We start from the raw sequence: 25,923 nt of genomic DNA on the forward strand, positions 1-25,923 counted from the left end.
GCAAGGAGCCCTGACGTGGGACTCGATCCGGGGTCTCCAGGATCAAGTCCCGGGGTCTCCAGGATCACACCCCAGGCTGATGGCTGCACTAAACCACTGCGCCACCGGGGCTGCCCTATTCAGTCACTTTAAATTGCTAAATGTACTTTAAATCCTGTTTTCCCTCTCCCTCCTAGAACAATATAAGTAGCACTGAAACTACAGCCTTTAAAAGGAATTGATTTTCAAGGAGATGGTTAGAAGCAAGAAACTTTGTCTTGGCAATTACCACACATAAAGTGAGAGGGAGGTGCTTTGCAAATTGAAGAATGTGTAGAAGCCTGTTAGCTAAAAACTCCCAAAGAGCAAAGGATGCCTGCAGATGACTCCCTGTTCCCTGCTTTCTGGACATCCCTATTAACCAGGGGCTCCAGTAGAATCAAATGTTGATGGTGAGAGGAAGTAATGTTTATGGCTGGACACAACCTGTTATCTGTATTCAGAAACGCGTAGCACATTAAAGCTTGGAAGGGTTAGATCTCTTCACTTCAAAGATGGAGAAACTGAATCTAAGAGTGATAAAATTACTTTTCTAAGATCACAGAACAGGATTAGAGTGAATTATGCCTATGCCATGGCACCTGTAACTCTAAATTAGCCACCCAGAATTTCTCCATCTACCCCACATACCTAAAAAAAATTTGTTTACCATATTTTCAAGGCTTCCAAGAAATATAGCCACTAATCCTGATTAAAACTTCTCCTTCTTTGAAATTTCTCTTTTTTTCCCTTTTCCTCTTTCCATCATCTAAGAAATGTGTACATTAATGCATACTATTATCTTGATTATACTGACTGCCTAATCATTTATCATTTAGGTTAAAAGTTAACGTGAAATGGCAAGTTCAAAGTAGACTATTGTTTGGTACCAGAGGTACCATGTGTACCTCTTGTGTACCATGATCCTAGTCACAGTTTCTAGAAAAGGACAGGTAGGGACTCCTGGATGACTCAGTTGGTTTAGTTGATTAGTTGGTTTAGTTGATTTCTGCTCAGGTCATGATCTCAGAGTTGTAATACTGAGGCCCACTTCTGGTTCTGTGCTGGGTGTGGAGTCCACTTAAGATATTCATTATCTCTCTCCCTCCTTCTCTCCCCCTCTCTCCCCTTCTTCCTCCCTCCCTCCCCCCTTCCACTCTCCTCCCTTCTTAAAAGAAAAAAAAAAAGAAAAAGAAAAAAGAAGACCGGTATTTTTACCAATCAGGGAAGAGGTTAAATTCATAAGAGTGACCTGGAAATTCTGAATTTCAGTGTTTTATTTTTAAAATTAATATCAAATGCTTAAACTTTTTTCCCCAAATGCCTAAACTTTTAATTTTATTATTACAACTCCTGATTAATTCCCCAGTCACTAATTTTAAGAAGATCATTTTAATGTAAGTTCTAAGAGGGCGCATCATTGTATCTTAAATTTTTAGACATATTGAGACATGTTCAATTAATTCTGGTCAATTAAGGAAATCATTTTTATGACTTGAATCTATATACCTTTTTCAAAGGTATAGGTAACAAACAATGAAACTTTTATTGCTTACAATTTTAATTATTTCCTAAGAAAAATGCCATTGTAAGGCTAATTTGATATCACAACTGATATAAAGGCCTAATGGAATGAAAAGTATCATTAAGTGACCTGCCAGGTTTTTCTCATTGTCCTTCTTTGGTTTCCACAACTTCACTATTCTCATCCCTGTTTTGCCTTAGAAATTATAAGTGAAAAATCATTCCATTAATACCGTCAAAATTAAGTCTCAATATATTTTTGTTAAGTGAATTCAAAGTGGTATATATTTTATATTAATTGTATAGTAAATTTTTTGCAACTTTGCATTAACCAGAAACTGGTAAGGTCTATGATAAACTTTGAAAGTAAAAACATTTTGTGGGTGATTCATTATTGACTTCTTTTATAAAAATCTTGTTTAATGATGTTTTAAAGAATAATATAGTTTATATACTTTTACATTATGTAGTACTTTAAAGTTACTTCTTTAGAAAAAAAAACATGAAGAAATTTTGTCTTTAGTCAAAGAGAAATTTTAAAGGATGTTAGATTACTTTGTTTCATGCTGAATGTTACAAAGAGACTTGTAAAATCAACAATAGGGCGAAAGTTGAATCAACATTTAAAATCTGTTTTATATAGATTTTTCTATATTAGGATAGATTAGGATAATAAAGCATGCTAATGGTAAATTATTTTAAAAATACAAAATGTATTTTCTAAATAACAAAAATCTCTAGCCCTATATGGAGATAACTTTGTGACCTTTTTAGTTAATAAGTATTTCCTGCCAGATTTTTGGTTGTTTCTGCTTTATACCTACATGTGCATGTGTGTGCATGCAAGTGTGTATGTTAAAATAATATGTAAAGATGTTTACATCTTAATTGTTTGGCAACTTACAGGGTTCCTTTGAATCAGTATTTGTTGACCACCTGGGTTAATTATCAGCATTCACCTGAAGACCTTAATCTGAAATCTGAGCCTCTAAAAGTGTTCCACTCTTTCCCATGACTTTATTTAAATACAGCTTTCCTTTAGATTGGAGAAAGATACTTAACCTGCTTCTATTGATGGGTTTTCCAAATATAAGAGCTGGATTCCGCCTCCTCCCCTCCCCCGCCCATCTAATCTAAACTAGCTGTGAATTCTTATCTTGCTGGATATCCCCAGGATATACTGTTGCCAGTGTTCTTTCTGCCCTTTTTTTTCTAACTAGCTTCAAATCCCATTGCCTATTCCATTGCTGTCTTACAATCTTGAGAGTTATATACCCTTTAATAGATAGTGAGTTGGTGCGGGAAATAAGAGACAGCTCTTTACTGTCTTGAGAAGCCATTAGTGTGGATTAGGAAAGTGGCTGACAGCCTTACTGGCCAGCAGCCTAGGTCCCAATCTCAGATATAGCATAAAAAGTGTGATGTTGCTAGAAATATCTCCCCATTTCCTCTCTAGTCAGGTTAATATTTTAGGAGCTAAAACACTAGTCAGCCACTGAACATCTCTCAATCTAGCAGGCTGCCCTAAAATTAGGCAAAGTCCTCCTGGATACTGGGAAATCTTTGACTAGTACTCTAATTTCAAATGCTTTTATGACTTGACATTCTTTTTTGTTTTTCCTGGATATGTCCAGGAAGTTTTGAGTGGAAGTTTTGAGTGAGTGAATCATATGTAGCTACCTACCTTTAATAATACCCAAGAAATCGGGCAGCCCGGGTGGCTCTGCGGTTTAGCACCGCCTTCAGCCCAGGGCCTGATCCTGGAGACCAGAGATCGAGTCCCACTTCAGGCTCCCTGCATGGAGCCTGTTTCTCCTTCTGCCTGTGTCTCTGCTTCAATCTCTCTCATGAATAAATAAATAAAATATTTAAAAATAATATTAATACCCAAGAAATCATCTCAATTAAATTTAAATCAGAAAGCAAAATAATTGTCTATCCTCTAAGATGAATATATGCCTAATGCTCTAGAAAATTTAAAATATACAGCGGTTATAAGCAGAATGTTATTAACCTTCAAAGTTATTGTTATCATTACTATTAACTGCTATGCACTTCAACAAATGTTTATAAAGCAACTATATGTTTTGATAAACTGCCACACTCAAGGTATCCAACCACATGCCCTGTATACTCTAACTCAACATAAATACCGTTGGCTCACATTGTTTTGTTTTCATTAATAAACATTGGTCAACTCCTGTGTGGAAGAAAATACTATGCTACTGGAAGGCTGAATAAGATAATAACCAAGCATGAACTAAACACATGCTGAAGGAAGCAGATGCATGTATAAGTAATACACAACACTGTAGAGAAGAGGAGGATAAGTTAAGTGAAATATAGAGAGATGGTTTTGAACGTAAATTGCCTGAACTCCAATCCTGAATCACCTTACTTGCTCTGTGACTTTAAGAAAGAAAAACTATTAGGGGGTGCCTGGGTGGCTCAGTCATTTGAGTGTCTGACTCTTGATTTTGGCTCAGGTCATGATCTCAGGGTCATAAGATCGAGCTCCATGTCCTGTTCTGTGCTCAGCGAGGAGTCTGCTAGGGATTCTCTCTCTCCCTCTTCCACTGTCCTTGTGTCCCTGCATTTCTTCTCTCTCAATCTCTTTCTCTCCCTAATAGAAATAAATCTTCTATTTATTCCTTTTAAGGAAAAAAAATAGAAAAGAAAAAATGTTTAATTACAGCAAGCAGGGAGGGAGTCAGACTCCAAAGCACTAACAAAACAAAGCAAAAACATAACATACCTAAGATGACCTAGTTTCCATGGAATTCTTGTGCTGTTCTTGGTGGGACACTAAACTGGTGTTCATATTTTAAGAGGTCATAATAAATTTTCAGATATAACATGAGTAAAATCAAGTTCAAGATTGTTTTGTTAGAAACTTTAGGTTTCAGAAAAATATTTGAGGGTTTTTTTTTTAATCTTGGAGCTCAAAAACAGTGTGATTCTGTGAGTTTTAGATTATCTCAAGATGCGTGTGAGTTTTAGACTATCTCAAGATTATTTTCTCCTTCTGACTGTGGTGTGTGAAGTGCTTAGTCATTTTGGAAGCAAGGCAGAAGTGTCATTTTTTGCTCCTATATCTTCCCAAATTGTTTTTTCCTGCTTCCAGTACCTACTCATTTCAATTTATCTTTATACCACTTCAGAGTCATCCTCCCAAATTTTTCTGATAATGTCAGTCCCCTCTGCAAGAATCTCCACAACTTCATATAGTCCATGTGAGAATTTGGAAACTCCTTAGCTTGTGACCAACAGAATCTGGCCTTGACCAGCACTTTACCTGGGTGGCCCCCAGCACCTCCTCACTTTTCATCCTGTTTCCTCTTCATGCAAACTCCTGTCATTCCACTAACATCTTGTGAAGGTCACAGTGATGTGTGTTTGTCAAGTCTAACAGTTTGTTTTCTGTCCTCCTAAGATTTTCTCACTGCACCCAACAACATCAATCACCCTTTATGTACAAATCTCCCATTCTCATGGTTTCTCTGATTCTAGTAGCCTGCCTTTCCTTTTACCCATCTGGCTTTTTTTTTTTTTTTTTTTTTCCATTTGGCCTCAGTCATAGAATTCACTCTTTTTTTTTTTTTTCTTTCACTAGTCCCTTGCATATTGGTGTTTCCAGGTTCCACACCCTGGCATTTCTCTTTTCTGGCTACATAATCTTCCTGGACGATGTTATCCTTCCTCCTGGTTTTGACTGACTCTGACATGTTGGTGACCCCCACATCTAAGTGTCCAGTTCAGATATCCAGTAACCTGGCAGACATTCCTATGTAAAAGCTCTGCAAGCTACCTTGGGTTCAACCCAACCGAACACATGATCCCTACCTCATAATTTCTTTCTCCTTTTTAGGTCCTAGCTCATTTGGCAAAGGTACCAGTTACCCAAACTGAAACCTTGGAACTTAACCATTTCTCTTCCCGACTTCTCATTCCTCACCAGTCACCAAGTCCTGGCAGTTTCTCTTCTCTCAGTGTTTTCAAATTCATTCCCTCCTCCATATTTCTGTAGTCACTGCCCTAGTTCAGACACCCACCATCTCTTCCCTAGATAGCCTCCTAACCGGACTCTCCAGTCTCACCTTCTTTCAAACCATCCTTCTAAAGTCTGCTCCCCACCAAGTTAATCTATTTAAAATTCAACTCTGTTGATGGTACTTTCTATCCATATAAACAGCTAGAGTTCCTTGAAGATATATATATTTTTTTCCTACATTGACTCTTAAGATTTTGGGTTTTGTTTGAAAATAATCTGATCTACAATATAGGTCCAATTTGCCTAACATATTTCATGAGACTCTCCTACACACTCTCTAACCCTGTCTTTGGTCTGACCAAGCATAGAATATTCTCTGGGAAATCTGGGCTCTACCAACCTAAAATTGCTAGGGTTCACTGTACACAATATTTTATTTTCCACATTGTGCCTTGGTTTTTATTATTCTATTCCCCAGAATACATCTTTTACCTATTGGTGACAATAAGCCCTGTGCTTGGTTTGGCTATTTCTGAGTCATGCATCAACCCTTAACACAGCCCTGCTTTGAGATCCATCAGGGCACAATATGCACACTCTAACTTACTCTTCCTTGGCACTCTGTTTGGCTTTTCTTTCTCATAACTTTTGTATAACTGTATTACATTTCTTCTGTGACTGATTCTCCCATTAGTCTGTAAATAGATTCATTACTAAACACCTAATGCCTAACATAGTATCTCACATTTAGACATGTTAAATAAATATTTATTGAACCAAAATCTAGCGACACTAAACTCTTGACTCTTCCATGGCCATTACATGAACTCTAATCCTCAAGACCTTGACTCAGACATTTCCCTCTGATTTCTCCTCTGTGGGCTTATTATTAGCAGATTTAAATCAGCCTTTGAACCTGTGTCCTCCAGACCTCCTAACTTCCTCTAGCCAATGGACACCTTTGTAATAGCACTTTCTCTTACATGGGAAAATTAGTGTTTAATGTGTGTCCTCTTAGAGTATGCATATTTTATACCAGGAACATTAAATCAAGTCTAGATTCCTGCCATGAAAAATAGTTCCAGAGAGATAGCAAAAATGTAGTTATTGCAAGGAGAGTACTCTAGCCAGATGTGTTTAATATAAAAATGGATGAAAAGTTTAAAAAAAAAAAAAGACACTACAGTGAATTCTAATTCTGTTTCTAATCAGTTCTAATAAGAGAAAGTATTATAATCTTACCATTTAGCTATAAATTGAAATTGTTTTCTGAAGAAAACTTTAAAGTATAAAAACCAGGGGTGCCTAGGTGGCTCAGTCAGTAAAGCATCTGCCTTTGGCTCAAGTCCAGATCCCAGTGTCCTGGGATGGAGCACCATGTCAGGTTCCCTGCTTAAGAGGGAGCCTGCTTCTCCCTCTCCCACTGCCTACAGCTCTGCTTGCTTGTACTCTTTCTCTCCTTCTCTCTGTAAAATAAATAAGACCTTTAAATAAAAAATAAAGCATACAACCCAGTTTATTTTACTGTTTTTCTAATTTTATGAATATGTATTAACATTAATGATAAGTACATAGCAAGGATTGCATTAAACTAGGTAACTCAAATTATGTCTCTCATTCTGGTTTTAAAACATTGCTTTGGGGCCCCCAAAGCCACAATTTCATAGGGCATTTTCATCATTAAAACATTAGCTTGCCAACTCAAAGTGTAAAAGAGGCAAAACTTGCTTGTTTATATCCCCAGCCTTCCCACATTACGTTCATTTTCTCCTCAGATGGCCTATAAGCGGTGAACAGTGTTCAATAATTGCATCATCTTCATTATAAAACTTTCAGTTTCACCTACAGACTTTACATGATAAGCCCCTTCAGAATCTGTATTATGTTTCTCCATGATTTCTACTCAAAGTCCCTGCTAAACTGTTACCGCCCTTGTTGGGCACCAAAAATCAGAAGATGGCAGCTACTAAATTTACTATGTAACTTGGGGGCACTAGGGAGACATGGATCATTTTTTAAAAACCAAGAGCAAGATTAGTCATCCTGTTGACCTCCAGTATCCCTTTAAATATATAATGCATGCTCAGGATAATAAACTTCTGGTCTTTGGGTTTCTTACCACTTTATTTTGACAACTAATGTTTCTATATCCCTTGTTCCCCCTAGGTATGTATATTTTCCTTGTGCCATCCCCTGAACCATTGCATTTAGGTATTGCGTATTCCATAACTCTTAACCTCTAACACGGATCTAACAAATTTCATTATTTGTGAATTGCAAAAAAAAAAAAAAAAAGAAAAAAAGAAATCTAGTGTTAGTTTTTAAATTTCTATATCTTTATATTATTTGTGATATTCTTAATAGATATTATAATTAATTTAGTGTATAAAGAAGTCAAAATAGATATCATTTACCTAAAAGAAGCAATCAGTTATAATGTCTTTCTAGGGTTAAATAGCAAAACCTCATGTAAACTCCCATGGCATGCTTTATTATTCATAATCCTCAGATATCCATGTTTAAAAGTTTAACCTACTTTTATCAGCGAGTATCCTGACAAGCTACATGAATGGCCTGGCTGAGTTCTAAGACAAGCCACCATTTCCAGGACCATAATCCATTTCTTTTGAGGTGTCATTCAGGGCATTTATTTATGTTTGTACAATCTGTGTTTGAGTTCAAGAATACAGAATACAGATATGCCTAAGTGGAGGATAAATTACTGATGTTTAAGAGCAAAATAGGATCAGATTACATACAGAAAATGTCTTTCCTCCCTGAGTATTTTATCTTTTCACTTTTATCATAAGCTGTGCTTTCAATTTTCAAGTCTTTTGTTATAGTTCAAATGAAACAGGTTTTCTTGAGAGAAGTAACAGAACTTGAACGCTGGATGCTTCTGATGTCTGTGAATGATACTATTATTCAGGGTTTAAAAGAAATGGTCTTTAAGCATAAAGCTGGCATAATTCAATCTGTCCTCACTATTCATCTGTTTGCTTTTATTAAATCCTGATTGTAGCAAAATGCTAGGAAAACAAAATTGCTTACGGAAACTATTTTTATGACAAACGTCCAGAAACTGGACTCCAGTCAGATGTTAAGTTCACTTGTTCAGTACATGTACAATGAAAGGAGAGCCTCCTGCTGCATCAGTGTGATAGGAATGCAAGAATGAAAGGGAATTCTGGTTGAAATATGGCATTTCAGGAACTGACTAAGTGACAGCCTGGTTACTGGAGAAGGGGGGACTCCTGTGTAATTGCTTTCCGACAGTGCTGGATTCCACTGGAAATTGCACTTAAGGTGTGTACACACAACACTCCCCTGGTTGAAAGGAGTTATGTGCTCATCCCTGTGACAAATCACAGGTTGTAATTAAACCACTTCACCTTTGTGAATGAGAAATTTTTAAAAGCTGAGATTGCTTTCTCTTCACTTAGTAGAGATTGTGGGAGTTTTCTCTATTTTTTATAGATGTAGTTGGGAATTAATTGCTGACATTAGAAGGTATGTTGTTATATGAATTAATTGGTTTATGTTTTGAAAGTGCTTTATGGTTTTGTCTTATAGGCACTTTTCATGTCTGTCTTCTAAATACATGTGCCCTGGTGTCCCTGCTGTCATGAGCACCTTGTTGGCGAATATAAATGCTTTCTATGCTCACACAACAGTTTCAACGAATGTACAGGTTTCTGCCTCAGATCGATTTGCCGCTACCAACTTTGGTGTAAGTATTTTCGGACTTTCAAATTTCTACTAGCTTATGGAGGTTAGACTTTGGATTCTAGGTATTCTTGGAATTTTATCTGCAGGAGGCACATCTTGAGGAATATCTTTTAGTATAATGGGCAAAAGCTCAAAGTTCATTGGAAACATATCCTGTAAAATAACTTCGACAATCAATAGACATCTTCATTGAATTAAGTCTCCCTATCTGGAATAACCTCTTCCAATGAGGAAATACATAAATATTGTGAAAGAGTACTGGGATTTCATAGGACTTTATGTATGCAGATTTAGGATTTGCCATTTCAGATGCTATTCACTGATAAAAGGGGGTTTGGTAGTTCTCTGGAGTCTATTAGACTCCATTTCTACCTACTATTGGCTTTTACTGGTATTGATAGATACCAGCATATCTTCTAAGTGAAACATAGTAGGTGTATAAACAGTCTAAGAACTATTTGTACCTAATTAAGAACATCCACCTGAAAAATTCAAATGCATCAAGGATGTGTTGAAAAGTAGAAATGCATGTATCCCAAGGAAATTCAAGTATTTAGCTGATGTACCTGTCAATGTAGCTCATTCTCTGTAAGCCTCATTAAATTGAAATTGCCAAGACCAGAAATAGGATAGAAATTAATAGTAACTGGCTGGTAAAATGGTGAAGATCTAAGTTAAGACAAAATTAGTGAAGATGGAGAAGGAAGGACAAACTGTAGAGCTTTTCATGGCATAGACTCAACAATACGTAGTGTTTTTGAGGATGTGGACAGTTGAGGAAAAAGAAAGCTGTCTGGATAGATTCCCAAGATTTTGACTAGGGCACCTGGTAGGCAGTAGCTCTGTTTAATAATCCTATGAGACAGGTATTTTTATTCTCGTGTGTGTGTGTATATACATGAAACTAAGATCCATTGTAGGAAAATAATTTCATGACAACATAGTTATTTTCCACTGTACTTCCAAATTCGTTCCCTGAATAGATTTTTGTTATTGATTATGTTGTTAGAAATTAAATTTTGGGTTATGTGTCATAGAATAGAAACAAAAGAGACTTGGCAAAAAAAGTATGTGAAGCCAGGAGACAGGGGAAATATGCTGTTGTGTATCCTCTTTCTCTCTCCTTTTCATCTAAAAGAAAATGCACGTGAGGCATGTGAATTGAGTTGGAATGAATCAAAGGAAAAAGTAATTGTTATTTAATGACAAATAGAATTAAGTACTAGTACAAGAAAACACTATCTGGGTTAGGAGTCATGGGATTTGGGTTTGTATTCAAATTTAGCAAGGCAGTCCTGTCATTCTAGCCTCGGTTCTCAATCTGTTCAATGAAGATAACAACTACCTGTCTAATGTGTTTCTCAAACTGAAGATGAAAAGCAAATGAGGTAAAATGTATGTAAGCCAATTTGTAAAAGTTGAAAATGCTCCATAAATATCAGATTTGAGGATTTCATCTCTCCTGCCCTACCTCCAGTACAAATAGCGTACCACAGATACTTCTCTTAGACACATTGAGTCTTATAAGAGCCAGGACCAAAGAACATTCCCTGGCCAGCTCAACAAAATACTACTATAACCAATAACAGACCATCAGAACAGTTTTGTTTTAAAAACCTCATCGTGATAACATGATTGTCTTGAGATTTTACCTATAACATACAGCACTCAGTGCTATGAAATTGTTTTGCTTTTAATATTTGCCTGGGCATCTTGTAGAGAATGATCCAACCTTATGGAACACTGAGCTTCATAGCTCTGAAAAAGAATATGTGTCTATATGATTAATATCCATCATAAAAGCTACCTGGAAGAAAATGAGATAGAACTTCATGCTGGCCCAAAGAAAGAAACCAAATTGATTACACTACTTTGCAGGGACAACATGATTATAAAAAAGTTTATTTTGTAAATCAAATAACTTACTGTAGAAGATAGCCAAAACAAGAATTTTTTTCCTCAAACTACAATTTGATAAATTGATGATTTAGTATATAAATGTGACTGTATTATTCTTTACCTACTGAAAGTAATGTTCTTTGCTCAGTCAGATATATCTAAGTATAATGTCTCCCATCTCCAATTTAGGGCCTAGGGTTCTTAGTTACCTGAAATCTGAATTTGACCTGTTGCTTCTGACTCCAGAATGCCATTATATTGGCCCTTCTTTATCCTTCTCAAGGATGTAACCCAGACATTTTGAGTATCCAACTTTTCTTACGAGGATTGTAAACAAACACATATTTTAGAAAAGAAAACCATCACTCTTACAGTTCAGACATTTTGTGTACAATTGTAATTTCTACTCATGATTTAAATGTAAAAAGGCTTCAAAAATGATGTGAGAAGGACAGAATACTTGTTGTGAAGAAGCATAACAAACCTTGCAGAGGAAAATGGTTAGAGAAATTGGATGAAAATGATAATAGTGTTGTATTATGAAAGACAAAGGAAAGCTATTTCAAAAAAAAGGAATCTATATGACACTGTCAGCTGTTGCAGAAAGTTCAAGTAAGATGGGGAAATACTTATCGGGAAATTGGAGGTAATTATTTAGTGAAGCAGTTGACATAGACACCTAATTTCGTTGGGTCCTTTAGTGAATGCCATAGATGAATAGTTGTGTAAATTAGGTTCATTTATTCACTAAAATATAATGCAATCACTAAAAATCATGTTTTTAAAGAAAAGTTTATAAAGTTGAGCACTGTCCATGATATAATTATAAGTGAAAAAAAATACAAAATTCTATAAGCAATCTAATTCCAACATTAAAAACAACACATACAACTGGTTTAGAAATAAGACTTGGAGGGAATGTGCCAAGATGCCAATGATACAGCCACCTGGTGGGATGACAGCTCATATTTTGTTGTTTTGCTTTGTATTCATCTTTATACTGAAATTATAAAACTTTCCTATATTAATTTTGTAATAAACATGTGAATCAAAGGGTGAATATGGCTGAGGAAACAGACTATTCTTTTAAGGAACTTGAATGAAACGGGAAAGATTGGTCAAGGGAAGATTTTGCCATGAAAATATTTTTACTGGCTGGTTGGGTAGGAACTTTTTTTAATTTAATAAGGTAAATTGAAACATGTTTATAGATTATCAGGAAAGGGATTAGTTGTGAGAGTAAAGTTACAGATTTATCAGATGGAGAGTAGGTGATACAGTGAAATCCCAGAAGAGAAGGAAGAAAAAATAGTCAAGAGATAAAAGGCGGGACATTCTTCAGAATAAGAAAGGACAAATTCCCTTCTGAAATTTCAGGAATAGTGTAAGTGTCCTTGTGGAGAATGCTGACCTTTTGATATAGGAGTGAAAAGCTGGGGGATCACACCTCGTTTCTCTAATCTTCTCTGTGGTTGTCTACAAGGATAGTAAATGCTCATCTACAAGACAGGTGCTGTGATACAGATGCAGGAGGTGAAGGAGGTTGTGAAAGGTTTAGATAAGTTACCAAAGGGAATAGGAAGAGAAATACTTCAGGGTCATGTCAGAGGATTCCTAATAAAGCTGAAGGTCTCCTCTGATGTTGAGAAGCATAAATTTACTCTCATGACCATGCTCGTGGGTCTGAGCTTTTCTCAGAATTTTTTTTAGCATTCTGATGCTCATGTAACAGATATTGGCAGATGACTGGATTGACTCTAGGTTGAAATTTCATAGAAAAAAAGGAATGAAAGGGTGAATGAATTCGTATATAGACGAGGCTGGCGAGAGAGAATAGTTGAAGTGATTGACCATGGGGTCTAGGTTTGAGAAGTTGCACCAGGGGAGACAGAGAGACAAAGGATTTGGGTAGGAACATTATACATTTCAGTTAGAATTTCAAAGGGGAAGTCTTGGGTCCAAGATGTAGCTCTGAAAGTAGATTGTTGAAAATTGAGTATAAAACAGTTATAGTTTACTTAAACCTACTCACAGGCAGTGACTGCTGAATTTTCAAGAATATTCAAGTTAGTTGTTGAACATAGCCATCCTTGAAGCCAGAAGAAGTATTGAGAATACTAATATCATGGAAACTGGCAAATGCTAAAAATCAAGGCATTTTTCTTTTGAAGACATGACTTAGCATACCATTGAGTGTAAAGGTTGCTTGGAGTCAAGAAGATTAAAGAACTTTTTTTGAAAAAAAAAAAAAAAAATCCCCTTGGGTATGGAAAACACCATGAGTAGATCAAGGGTTGGAAAGGAAGGAAACTCCATGAATTGGGACTCAATATCTTAACTTTAAAGAAAAGTCTTTAGAAAATTTATCTAGTGAATTATATTAGAACATAAATATACAAATTATTAGTAAATAAATTATTAGTAAAATTCATATTTATCTAGTTCATTTTTTTATAACATGTATACCCTCTTTGCCTCAGCCAGTGTTGGGCAAAAATAAATAAGCTAATATTTCATTGCCATTATATATGTAATATATATATATATATATATATATTTGTCCACTTGTTCATTCAATATGGATTCATGCAATTCCTCATGTAAGGCACCATGGCAGATAGCGGAGGGATTGAAAGATATGTGTTGACCTCTACTCTCTGAAATTTATGTTCTTTTTTATATAAAAAGATTTTCTTTATTTATTCATGAGAGAGGCAGAGACATAGGCAGAGGGAGAAGCAGATTCCCTGCGGAAGCCCAATGCAGGACTCGATCCCATGACCCCAGGATCACAACCTAAGCCAATGGTAGATGGTCAATCACTGAGCCACCTAGGTGCCCCTGAAATTTATGTTCTGATGGGATGATCAAATAACCATATGTAACAATAACCAAAACTCACAATATGATTAGTGTCAAAGGAGGTTATACTTATAAATTTGCTTTGAGATTGAAAAGGAGCAAGAGATTGATTCTTTTCAGGGATTCATGAAAGTTTGACAAAGGAAATAGGGCTTTAAGGGATGAGTAGTATTTTCCAAGGTCCAGGAAATAGTATGGAAACTACCTTAGATCTGGAAAAACATTTGAGTAAAGTCAAAATAAGATACAAAGTAAGTCCAAAGTGTGTGGAAGGTAGCCTGCCTACTGAGTAGGGCAAATAAAATAAAAGATGTTAGTATAAGAAGAATCTGTGCTCTATTGGATTGATACTGGATTGTTAAGGGCCTTTAAACCCTACTAAGATGTTTGGACATCATTCATGAAGTGTAGGGTATAATCTGATAGAATCTTTGATTTAGAAAGAAAACTCGGTATAGGAAATGTTGCAGAGAGAAAAGAGAGAATATGTATCAGACACAGTTCAGTTGTAATAGAAACCATCCTAGAAACTTTAAGGAGAAAAGGATTCAGCACAGGGGATTAGGTACTTATAATATCACTTGAAGGACTGGAGGAAGATTCTCATGTAATAATTCTCAAAATATCACAGTGAAACTGATTTGAACCTAAAGCTTACTTACAGTCAGGAAGGTGAGGAATCAGAAGTCCGCTTCAACTGCTAATGCAGCTATCTTTTTGAAATCACAAAACTGATGACCAGAGAACGGGAAATGAATGTTTCCAGGACTTGACTTAGCAGCAGGAGGAAACGGAGAAGCAAAAAGTGGGCCTCAATCTCTTTTCTGCTTTCCAAATGTAGCAGCATACATGCATCTAAGAGGCAGAAACTAAGGTAACTGCATAAACCTATCTGCAAAGGAGTTTGGCAAATATGGTGCTTAGTTTTCCAGTCTCAGACTATAGGTAGCCACACTGAAGAAAGGAGGAGTTAGTAAACCAGTTCTGTTTTGAGCACAGGTGGTCTAGATGGAAATTAGTGATAGGGTTGATATGCTAGTCTTGACAGGGCAAAGTGGGACAGGGGCTTAGAGAAAATGAAGTTGATGTGGCAAAGGAGAAAATGGATGTGGGAAACATTTTAGAAGAGATTGTTTCTTTTATGACTTGACAAATGATTAGTTCTGGGAAGAGATAGATCTAGGTTTTATGCTTCCTAGACCTTATATAATTCAATGAGACTTTTTTTTTTTTAAAGATATTATTTATTTGGGCAGCCCTGGTGGCGCAGTGGTTTGGCGCCGCCTGCAGCCTGGGGTGTGATCCTGGAGACCCAGGATCGAGTTCCGCATCGGGCTCCCTGTATGGAGCCTGCTTCTCCCTCTGCCTGTGTCTCTGCCTCTCTCTCTCTGTGTGTCTATGAATAAATAAATAAAATCTTAAAAAAAAGATTTTTTTTTTTAATTTAACAGGGGGGGAAAAAAGCACAAACGAGGGAGTAGGAGAAAGGGAAACAGACTCCCCACTGAACAGGGTGCGATGAGGGGCTTGACTTGAAGCTTGGGGCTTGATCCCAGGACCCTGGGATTATGACCTGAGCTGAAGACAGATGCTTAACCAACTGAGCCATTCAGGGGCCCCTGATGAGACTTTTATTAAGAAGAATGCAAATTATCAATAAAAAAGTAATATTAATTTTTAAATTATTTTTTAAAGATTTTATTTATTTATTCATGAGAGACAGAGACAGAGAAAGAGGGGCAGAGACACAGGCAGAGGGAGAAGCAGGCTCCATGCAGGAAGCCTGATGTGGGACTTGATCCCGGGTCTCCAGGATCACGCCCTGGGCTGAAGGTGGAGCTAAACCTCTGAGCCACCCGGGTTGCCCATAATATTCATTTCTAATAAAAAATGAATCCCAGTGAATTATAAATTACTATGACACCAAAAACATTACAAATTTCACAAAAACAATATAATATTTTCATTAATTAGCTTTCTGATACATCTCTTTAAAAGTTTTTCTAGAGTTTTTGACTGCAGGTTCATTGATCATTTCTTCATATAGTGAAAATCCTGAAATATATTTTTTTATTGAAGAAAGGTAATCCAGTCTTTAGAAGAGTTGATCATACTTTTTTTTAGTTGATCAAACTTTTTAATTTGATATTTTAGAGAAGTTTCCATTAACTTCACAATTCATTGACAATGCCACACATTTTAATGACTTCCATCAAGTTTCAGAAAACATTTATTATGTTTCTTTCATATGCGATGTCGAAACAAAAATTGTACCCAGGAGAGTTAAACAGGCAATGAAAACTTAATTTGAGGGTGCACCTGGGTGGTTCAGTGGTTGCCAAAGCATTTGTGTTTGGCTCAGGTCCTGATCCCAGAGTTCTGGGATTGGGTCTCTGCATAGGGCTCCCCATAGGAAGCCAGCTTCTCTCTTTGCCTGTGTTTCTGCCTCTGTCTCTTATGAAGAAATAAAATCTTACAAAAAAAGAAAAAGAAAGAAAGAAAGGAAAGAAAGAGAGAGAGAGAGAGAGAACTTAATTTGAGGCTATTGCCAGAGCGGGAGAGGCTAGGGTTCACCCTGAGCTCAGCTATACTAAGACAAATGTTGAGTTTTTAAGGGCTGGAATAAGCTGGAAAAAAAAAAAAAAAAAAAAAAAAAAGCTGGGCAGCCCAGGTGGCTTAGCGGTTTAGCGCCGCCTTCAGCCCAGGGCCTGATCCTGGAGACTCAGGATCCAGTCCCAAGTCCCAAGTCCCACGTCGTCGGGTTCCCTGCATGGAGCCTGCTTCTCCCTCTGCCTGTGTCTCTGCCTCTCTCTCTCTCTCTCTCTGTGTCTCTCATGAATAAATAAATAAAATCTTTTTTTTTTTTTAAAGCTGAGGATATTAAGGGGAAGGTTAAGTGGCATGTGACCAGCATTAACTTTTCGATGGGTATGCAAATATCTTTTTCTGTGATGAGGCTGTCTGTGTTTACTACTTGACACATACCAAAATTAGTCTCCTACATTCCCCACAGAGGCTGGGACAAGCCTGTCCCTTTGATAGCTCCCAAATACTTAAGGAAGACATTCCTGGGTTGTAAAGCAACCTGGCAAGAGGCTTTTTAAAAGATTTACATTTCAAAAAAAGATTTACATTTCAAAGGGACAGAGAAAGAATTTACAGTTTTTTAGAGAGAATGCTCTAAAAATTAAAAAAAAAAAAAAAAAGATTCGGGTCTAGAGTCAGGGAGAAACCTGTTTAAAGTTTAGTCAAACTGAGAGAAATATTGAGGCTCTCTTGGTCACTGGACAGTATCATCTCAGGGCTTTTCTAGCTTGCCTATGAAGTGACTCCTTAAATACTCCTTTAATTGATCACATTTATTAGTTTGTCACTGATACCATCATTGTAGTGAATTTTATTATTTTATGATACCTGCTGATATCAGTATTAATCTCAACTCCACAAGAAATGTAAACATATTTTCAATATGTTCCCATGATTAAATTTTCAAAAAAATATCGAGGTAGGTTATGTATTATTTCTATTTGAAATGCTCTGTTCTTTTTAATGAATTACTACTTTTGATGATACTATCTGGAAAAGTTCTTACAATTAGGTAGTCCAAGTCAGAATATTTTCAATCCTATTTTTACAAAGTTTACGAAAACCTGAGATCATGCGAACACATAGCTAGGGCTCCTCCTAGGGAAGCTGAAGCATCATCATCAGCTTCGAATTAAATCACTCCCTGCTTCTGGAGTTGAGATACTGAGAAACAAAGAAATGGAAGAGAGAAGTCAAGGGTGATGCACGGTTTTTACGTCCCTTCCTTATAAGAGCTTTCCCTTCTACAGTTCCCAGGATCCCGGGGCAATATGTTGACATTTCTTGTTGATTTGAATCCACTTGTGGAGTAGCAACTGCCTACCTCTACTCAAAATCTCCCCTGTGCCCTTGGGCCAAAACCAACCCACTAGTTGGTTTTGTATGGGTCCAGGACGTGAGAATGGTTTCCACATTTTAAATGATTAAAAAATATCAAAAGAAGACTATGATTTTACGACACATGAAAATTACAAGAATTTCAAATTTCACTGTTCAGTGGGCACCTGGGTGGCCCAGTTGGTTAAGTGCCTGCCTTGGGCTGAGGTCATGATCCTAGGACCTGACATGAGTCCCTAGAGCTCTCTGCTCAGAGGGGATCCTCCTTCTCCCTCTCCCTTTGCCCTTCCTCCTTCTTATGCACACATGCTCTCTCTCTCTTAGATAAATAAAATCTTTAAAAAATTCCCTTGTCCAGTAAACACAATTTTACTGGGGAATAGCCATTCCCATTTGTATATATATGGTCTATGGGAGCTACTGTGTTTCAGTGGTGGAGTTTAATGGTTGTGACAGGACAAGTGACAGGCTGAAAATATTTACTATCTGGCTCTTTACAGTTTTCTGACCCCTGGTCTAGAGTTATTCTTATCAACTAATTAAACCTAAGTTTTTGATAACTGATAGCAGTTGGTATTATGATTGATGTGGCCTGCTACCAAATACTAGGTATGTGTAGACCTTACCTGACATGGAGAGTTGAGTGACATAGTGGTTTCAGATGTTGTGGACACACCCCCTTAGGAGAATCATTTTTTAATCACCCACTCTTTTGTTATTCTTCAAATCACACCATGCAAGAAATAGGCCTCCTCAGCTCTGGCAAAGGCAATCTCACTCTAGTTAAATAGAAATACGATAAATAAAATTAAATTTCAAGCTGTCCTGCTGTTTAAAGAATCTCTATGAAAATTCAATCAGTAGCACACTTTTAATTTCACATCATCTGATAGTGTCTGGGATTTAGCGACAACAAGCCTGGTGGTATTCTCCACAGTGTTCTGTGTTCCTTGAATGTAAATTTTCCAGCTGGGTGCTGAAGACTTCGGTGGGAAGCCCACATGTGTGATCCCTATCAGTCAGAATTCTGTTTGGCTGCATGAAACAAACTAAACAAACTTAAGTAAATCATATTTTTTTCCCCATGTAACTCAAGTCCAAAGGTAATAAGGAATTCAGAGCTAGTGTAGCTGCTAAGGATTGTAATTTTTTGAAAGGGGTAGGCAGACAATGCTAAAGGGAGGGGGGATGGCTCCCAACTCCCTGCTCCACTGGGTATAATTGCTTGTTTCGCTTTTCATCTGGGAGTCACAGGACTGTTTTACCTTCTTTTGTCTGATCTGAATTTCAGGTGGGAGAAAGGAGAAAAACACAGAGCAGATGGAGAGAAAGCCTGACAAAGAATTATATAGCAAACACGTTAATACAATGGTGTTTGCCAAAGTCTCTTTTAGAATCTTTTCAAATAATAATTCATTCATAATATGTTCTCTGAGTCCATCCCCTTTATAAACTCTGTATATCTCACTAGCCTAAATCATACTGCATGGCCATTCCTAGAGAAAAAAGGTTTGGGAAGGTAGGTATTTCATAATGGACACATTTGTCTCCTAAGGTTCTATTAATAAGGAAGAATGGGAAAATGGATATCAAGTAGAGAACCAGAACAGTCAGTCCCAGTATATAAGAAGGCCAGTGATTTAGGCATTAGCATGGATGACTAGGGTCATGGCAGCTGTCTTGATGATTTGTACCAATCACAGAGGTCAGATGAAGCATCCCAAGACATGAACATGTTAACTTTTACAATCATTGAATGATTAACTGTACCATGGCCTAAACTGATGATGGTAGTGGCTCTTAAATTTTTATGCTTCGATTGAGAGCTACTGATCCAGGTGGTTGCAGGATGGGCGTTAATAAAAGGACAGAATAGTTCACCTTCTTCCCCTAGGAAAGAACGGTGAAGTGTGGGAAAGAAAAAAATCTAAGACCTTCAACTCATCTGTATTTTTCAATAGCTTTACTGGAGAGTCTTCTCTGCCTAGCAAGACGGCAAGCATGTTGAAGGCAAGGTACATTTCTTGGGCTCTGTCATTGCCCCTGCAGGGCTTTAACACAAAGGTAATATCAAGCTTTATTGTATGACATATAAACCTGAAAAAGGCAGTTTATTCAGAAAATTGGAGTTTCAACTTAGGAACAATTCATCAACTCCTGTTAATATTCAGCTCACTTCATCAAAATAAGTGACTTCAAGGGATGAGTTATAACCCCATAAATCCACCTTGTTCATGAAAGTATTAGGAAAAGGTTACTTTGGCCAATATCTTCCAAAGTGCACTTTGTTATTTACAGAATAGTAATGCAGGCAGAGAGACCTTACTGTTACTTACTTCCACTTCCCTATCTTTTTTTTCATTTTTGATTAGACTCCAAATGGAGGATTGTCTACCTATAAAGTTTGTGTGACTTGGATGTTTTCATCTTATCTAATTTATTTACTTTATTAATCAACACAACTTCATCCTTATAAGCAAACATCTTATGAAGAGGTCACCCAACACTGATACAACCTCAGAGGAAAGCATCAATTTTTTTTGGTTTGATATTTTATACTTTTTTTAAAAACACTGAATCATGAACAACATTAAAGGTGATCGATATTTTCAGAGTATGAAGTTTGTACTTGTTACCAAAAGGAAAATGCTTTTTGAAATTGTTCTTGATGAGAACAATAGCAATTCCCACTTGCTTAGGTAGAAGAAATTTAAAAAACAATGCTTTATTTCTGGGGAGGTACTGTGGTGTGGGGATAGTAAGAGGGGTAGGCCACGTTTTTTCTTGCTGACTCATATTGTTGTGAATTAGTACAGTGGAAATTCAGTTTTCTGGACTCTTTCTGCACTCCACAACTTTCTGGATATTTTCTTATTTGTCACAGAGAGGCCCTGTGGCTTATTGTGAAAAGCCTGGATTTGATGTCCAAGAGATCTGCATTTAAATCATTGTTATGTCACGTACTAGCTCTATCATCTTAGATAATCATTGACATCTTTGAACCTTCTTTCTATAAAATGAGGACAATAACTCAAAGATTTGTTGTGAGGATACATTTAGAATGGCCATTTATTTCCATTGTTCTACTTTGTGCTTGTTTATACAGAGGGAAAAATTCATAAAACTACTGGACCAGTTGCATAACTCTTTAAGGATTGACCTGTCAAAGTATAGGGTATGTACAAAATTATCTGCCTGAAGGTAAAATATCATGTTTGTCTGAGATGCTTTCCTGTCATATTGTAGAAAATCATCCTCTGTATAATGGAAAAGTAAAAATATTGATCTTGGGAACTCAGGTTCTGTCACACTGGAAAAAGTCCCCTAAGTAAGCAAGCTGATGCCCCTTGTTCAGGGACCTTGCCCCAAATAAGCCTACAATAGTAACATATGTCTCTGTGTGTATATGTGTGTGTGTGTGTGTGTGTGTGTGTGTGTGTGTGTGTGTAGCTTTAATTTTATAATTATAATGACTATCAGATTGAGTCACAATGAACTAATCCATGAAGTAGACATGTGACAGAGTCCTCATTCTGAAAGCTCACCCCTTGATACTGAGACATCCTACTGATATTTCCCTAGCTTTTAAGATACCTACTTGGACTCACTGCTTAATTCACTCTTTCTAGATCAGTACAATGTGATCTTTTGTAGCTGTCCAAACTTGTTGTCAACTCTTCTGTACTTCACCTCCAGGTGAAATACACACACACACAAATATATCCATATATATTGTGTTTGTAAATACACATATGATTTTAGTTACAAAAAATCTTAGTTACAAACCATTTAAAGTTTTATTTACAAAAGAATCTGTAGCAATAACTGTTGCATTCTTTAGCAATTTTTTCTAAACATCATTCCATATCTGCACATATGTATATCTTCTGCATTCATGTTTTAGTTCATTTTGATGGATATCTGAATTTCATATTTCTGTAAATTATGATACCACGTTTTGTCAAATTCACCCTTCCTGTTGGAACTGGGGCCAACACTGGTAGAAGGTAACTGCTACACAGGCAATGAGAAAGGTATATGAGATCCAAAAGGGCCTGGAAGCCACCTCATTTATCATCATTTGGATACCTTAACTCTATGTGAGTTCATGAATATCTAAAAGTTACCTATGGTTTTTCTGATTGCTCTTTAAAAAGTCAATTTGAAAACACGTAAAAATGAGAAATTTCTCAATGTTAAAATTATTCCTTAGATCAAACATTTTCATAATTATATCTTCCCTTTACTTCAAAATTCTGAACATTTTTATTTTTATATCACATTTCCACCAAATCTCACCAACAGACTTTTTTTGAAATCCATAGTACTTCCAGGAGAAACTCTGCAGTGTAGTCTTATTTTTCTTTAAACTTTTAAAAGTTTCGTTGTAACTAGAAGTAAATGTAGCACATGTAAAAGTTCCCAAAGTTTTACTTTTGGAAAAAATTACCCATCTTGAGAAAATTATAAAAAAAATATTTCCAAATACATGTTGTCCCCTCCACTTTTAGCTGCAAAACTACTATATGAACAAAGTTGAATAATAACTATGCATGAATGATATTATTTTGTATATTTTTATTGCACTGTGGAAATAAATAGAAAGATATGGCTTTCTAAGACTAAAGATAATTTTCCAATTGTTTACTTTTTATAATGTTTTATAAAATATTTTAAGAATGCTATAGGGATATTTTTGTAATTTTACATAGTTCACTTCCCATTTTCTTTCCCAGATGGTTAGTCTTAGTTTATTTTCCCATTACAAGTTTAAGGCTGATAATTTACCCATTTTCTATTTCTTAATTAACCAGGAAAACTTTCCTGCCAGCAATACTGAAAGACTGCAAGACCTGAAATCAACTGTTGACCTGCTAACAAGTATCACCTTTTTTAGGATGAAGGTACCTCATTTTATTTGTCGCTATCCTGGTGTGTCATAACACACTCATTCCCCATTAAAGTCATCTCTTGATCGCTACCATTCAACCCTAGCAATTATGCTGTGATTCCTTTTGCAGTGCTAAATCATGTGTGAAAAGGGATTATCCTAAACACCTAAAATATTCTGATATGTTTGGCTCAAATGTAGTTTTAAATTAAATCCATCTTACATAAACATAGCACTTACTAAAATAAAAAAGTCCCTAAGAATGCTAAATGGAAATGAGTTTACTTCTTATTTTAGTTTAACTCAGATGTCTTGCTGACTTTTTCATCCCAAGAGAGTAGCTGGTTCTTTTAAGTTTGCCCCAGTTGTGGCAACTCTCATTTTCAGCCCTGGAACTGTCTTTATAGGAATAGATTAGATTGCTTAAACTATTAGTATAACTATCTATTCTCTACCAAACTGTGCAGGCACTTCTTTTTAGATAGATCTACTCTGCTGCAACAGCAAGCTCTCTGCAATCATAATTTGGCTAGCGGGACAATTCATGTAAAGTGTCTCCTAAAACTACCTGTCAGACTATGGGCTAAAAACATTTTGCTCTTTGAAAGAAAGTTTTATGATGTTTATTCAGAAAATTTCTGTACAGAAAAAAAAATAAAATTTTCAGTTGCCCATGGTTGTTTTCCCTAGAAGCACTAAAAATGGTACTATATGAGAGAGAGAGAGAAAGAGAGAGACAGAGAGAAAACAAAACCATACTGTATCAGCAATCATTTGGATTTTTTAAAGTTCAAATAAAATTCATTTGGCTTCAAATCACAGCCACATTGAGTGACTGGGATAAATGGAATTTATGTCCATTCTGGTATCTTGGCAGCAGCTGTTGGAACAGTGTGCAGAGAATGATTGTTAGCCTCCAACCAGGCTCAGAGGGAAAGGTTACTTTATTGACAGGTGATACCTGCCATCCACACTGAAGTGGGGAAATGGAAGTGAGGGTAAGGGGTGCCTTTATAAGTGCCACATATCTGCCATTCCTCAGTCATCAGTCTTGTAGTGTTAAGAAACAAAGTCTCAAACTTCTAGCACATCCTCCACCCTCCTCACTACCAGCTGAGTACTTTGCTTCCTATTGCACTGAAAAAACAAAAACCAAAAACCAAAACCAAAAACACAAAACAAAACAGGAGCAAAGTCTGGAGAGCTTCCTCAAGCTCAGACCACATGCTCCTGCTACCCACCCCACGTATCTACTTACCTGCATCTGTGTCCATATACTCTTCCTTGTTTTTTAGTACTATTGATTAGCTGTCTGTTCTCCTAGAAAAGGCCACCAATTCCACCTGTGCAATTGATTTCATCCCCTCCTAAGTACTAAAACTCTGTTGCATCAGTCCTCCCCACTCTCTTCAATGATGGACTCTACTTCCTTCTCCAAGGAACTCCAAGGAACTCCTTCTCCACTACTATACCCTAATTCCTCTTTTCCTTTTTTTTTTCTTTTTTTTTTTGACATTTTGTTTATTTATTTATTTGTGAGAGAGAGAGAGAGAGAGAACACAAGCAGGGAGGAGGGACAAAGGAAGAAGGAGAAGCCAAACTCCCCACTTAGCAGAACGCCCAATCTGAGTCTCAATCCCAGGACTCTGGGATCATGACCTTGGCCAAAGGCAGACACTTTGCCAACTGAACCACCCAAGTGCCCCCTCTTTTCCTTTAATACCAAAGCCCTTCAAAATCATCCTCTTCATGTTTTCTTCCCAATTTCTATTCTCTCAGTATCTTTTGAACAAGTTTCTCCTCCCATTTTTTTTTTCTTTTCCCATTACAGACAGTAAAATCTGTTCCTTTGTTGTACAGATCTGTTAGTTTTGGTAAATGTGTAGTTGTGTAACCACCACTACAGCCAGCTGATAAAACAGTGCCATAGTTCTCCAGAATTCCCTATTGCTGCCCCTTTACACTCAAATCTTTGCCCACAGTGTTTGGTGACCACTGATCTGTTGTTGTCTCCCTATAGTTTTGCCTTTTCCTTTTTTTAAAAAAATATTTTATTTAAATTCAGTTGCCAACATAGAGTATAACACCCCATGCTCATCTCATCAAGTTAGTTTTGCCTTTTCCAGAATATCATGTAAATGAAATAATATGCTTTATAGCATGACACATGGGCTATTCATCCATCTTGTTGAGTGTATCAACTGTTTATTCTTTTTTGTTGCTGGGTAATAATTCTCGGTTATGTATACACAACAGGTATTTGAATTGTCCCTTAGCTGGGGTTATAAACAATACTGTTACAAATATTTACATACATATTATTAGTGTAAACATAAGCTTTTACTTGCCTTGAAGGGAAGTTCCTGGATCATTTGATAAATGTATGATTAACTTTACAAGTAATGGCAAATTATTTTTTCAAAGCAGTTGTACAGTTTTGTATTCCTAGCAGCAATGCACAAGAGTTCCAATTGCTCTACATCATCTGGTGAAACCCTTGATATTTTCTGTGGTTGAAATTATTATTACTATTTTTTAGCCATTCTAATAGTGAAGTATCCTATTATGGTCTTAATTTTATTTCTCAATTAATAGTGATCATCCTTTTTTAAAAAAGATTTTATTTATTCATTCATGAGAGACAGAGAGAGAGACGCAGAGACATAAGCAGAGGGAGAAGCAGGTTCCCCATAGAGAGCCCAATACGGGACTCGATTCCAAAATCCCAGGATCGCGCCCTGGGCAAGACAGACACTTAACTGTTGAACCACCCAGGCGTCCCATGATCATCCTTTCTTGGGCTGATTTGCCATCTGAATTTCTTTAATGAATAATCTGTTGGAATGTTTTGCTCATTTTTATGTGTTTTGGATTTTTTTTTGTTTGTTTGTTTTTGTTTGTTTTTGTTTTTGAGTATTAAGAGTTCTTTGGGGCACCCAGCTGATTCAGTTGGAAGGGCATGTGACTCCATCTTGGTGCCATGAATTCAAGCCCCACGTTTTACAGATTACTAAAAATAATGTTTTAAGACTTTAGAAATAGACTGTAAAAATAACTATTCTTTAAGCTAATCATTTCTACATCT

General features: G+C 36.6%; 1 protein-coding gene across 7 annotated transcripts in view; it reads left to right on the forward strand.

Moving 5' to 3' along the window:
• The window catches only part of UNC13C (unc-13 homolog C), a 586,284-nt gene that overhangs the window by 304,127 nt on the left and 256,234 nt on the right, over positions 1-25,923 (forward strand). For all 7 annotated transcript variants that reach the window (XM_077881171.1, XM_077881173.1, XM_077881169.1 and 4 more), the window contains 3 exons: positions 9,107-9,263; positions 21,054-21,122; positions 22,762-22,851. In XM_077881171.1, the coding sequence (XP_077737297.1) occupies positions 9,107-9,263; positions 21,054-21,122; positions 22,762-22,851 (316 nt within the window). The remainder of the gene's footprint in view (positions 1-9,106; positions 9,264-21,053; positions 21,123-22,761; positions 22,852-25,923) is intronic.

Source organism: Canis aureus, chromosome 32 (assembly GCF_053574225.1).
Source record: "Canis aureus isolate CA01 chromosome 32, VMU_Caureus_v.1.0, whole genome shotgun sequence".
NCBI lineage: Eukaryota > Metazoa > Chordata > Mammalia > Carnivora > Canidae > Canis > Canis aureus.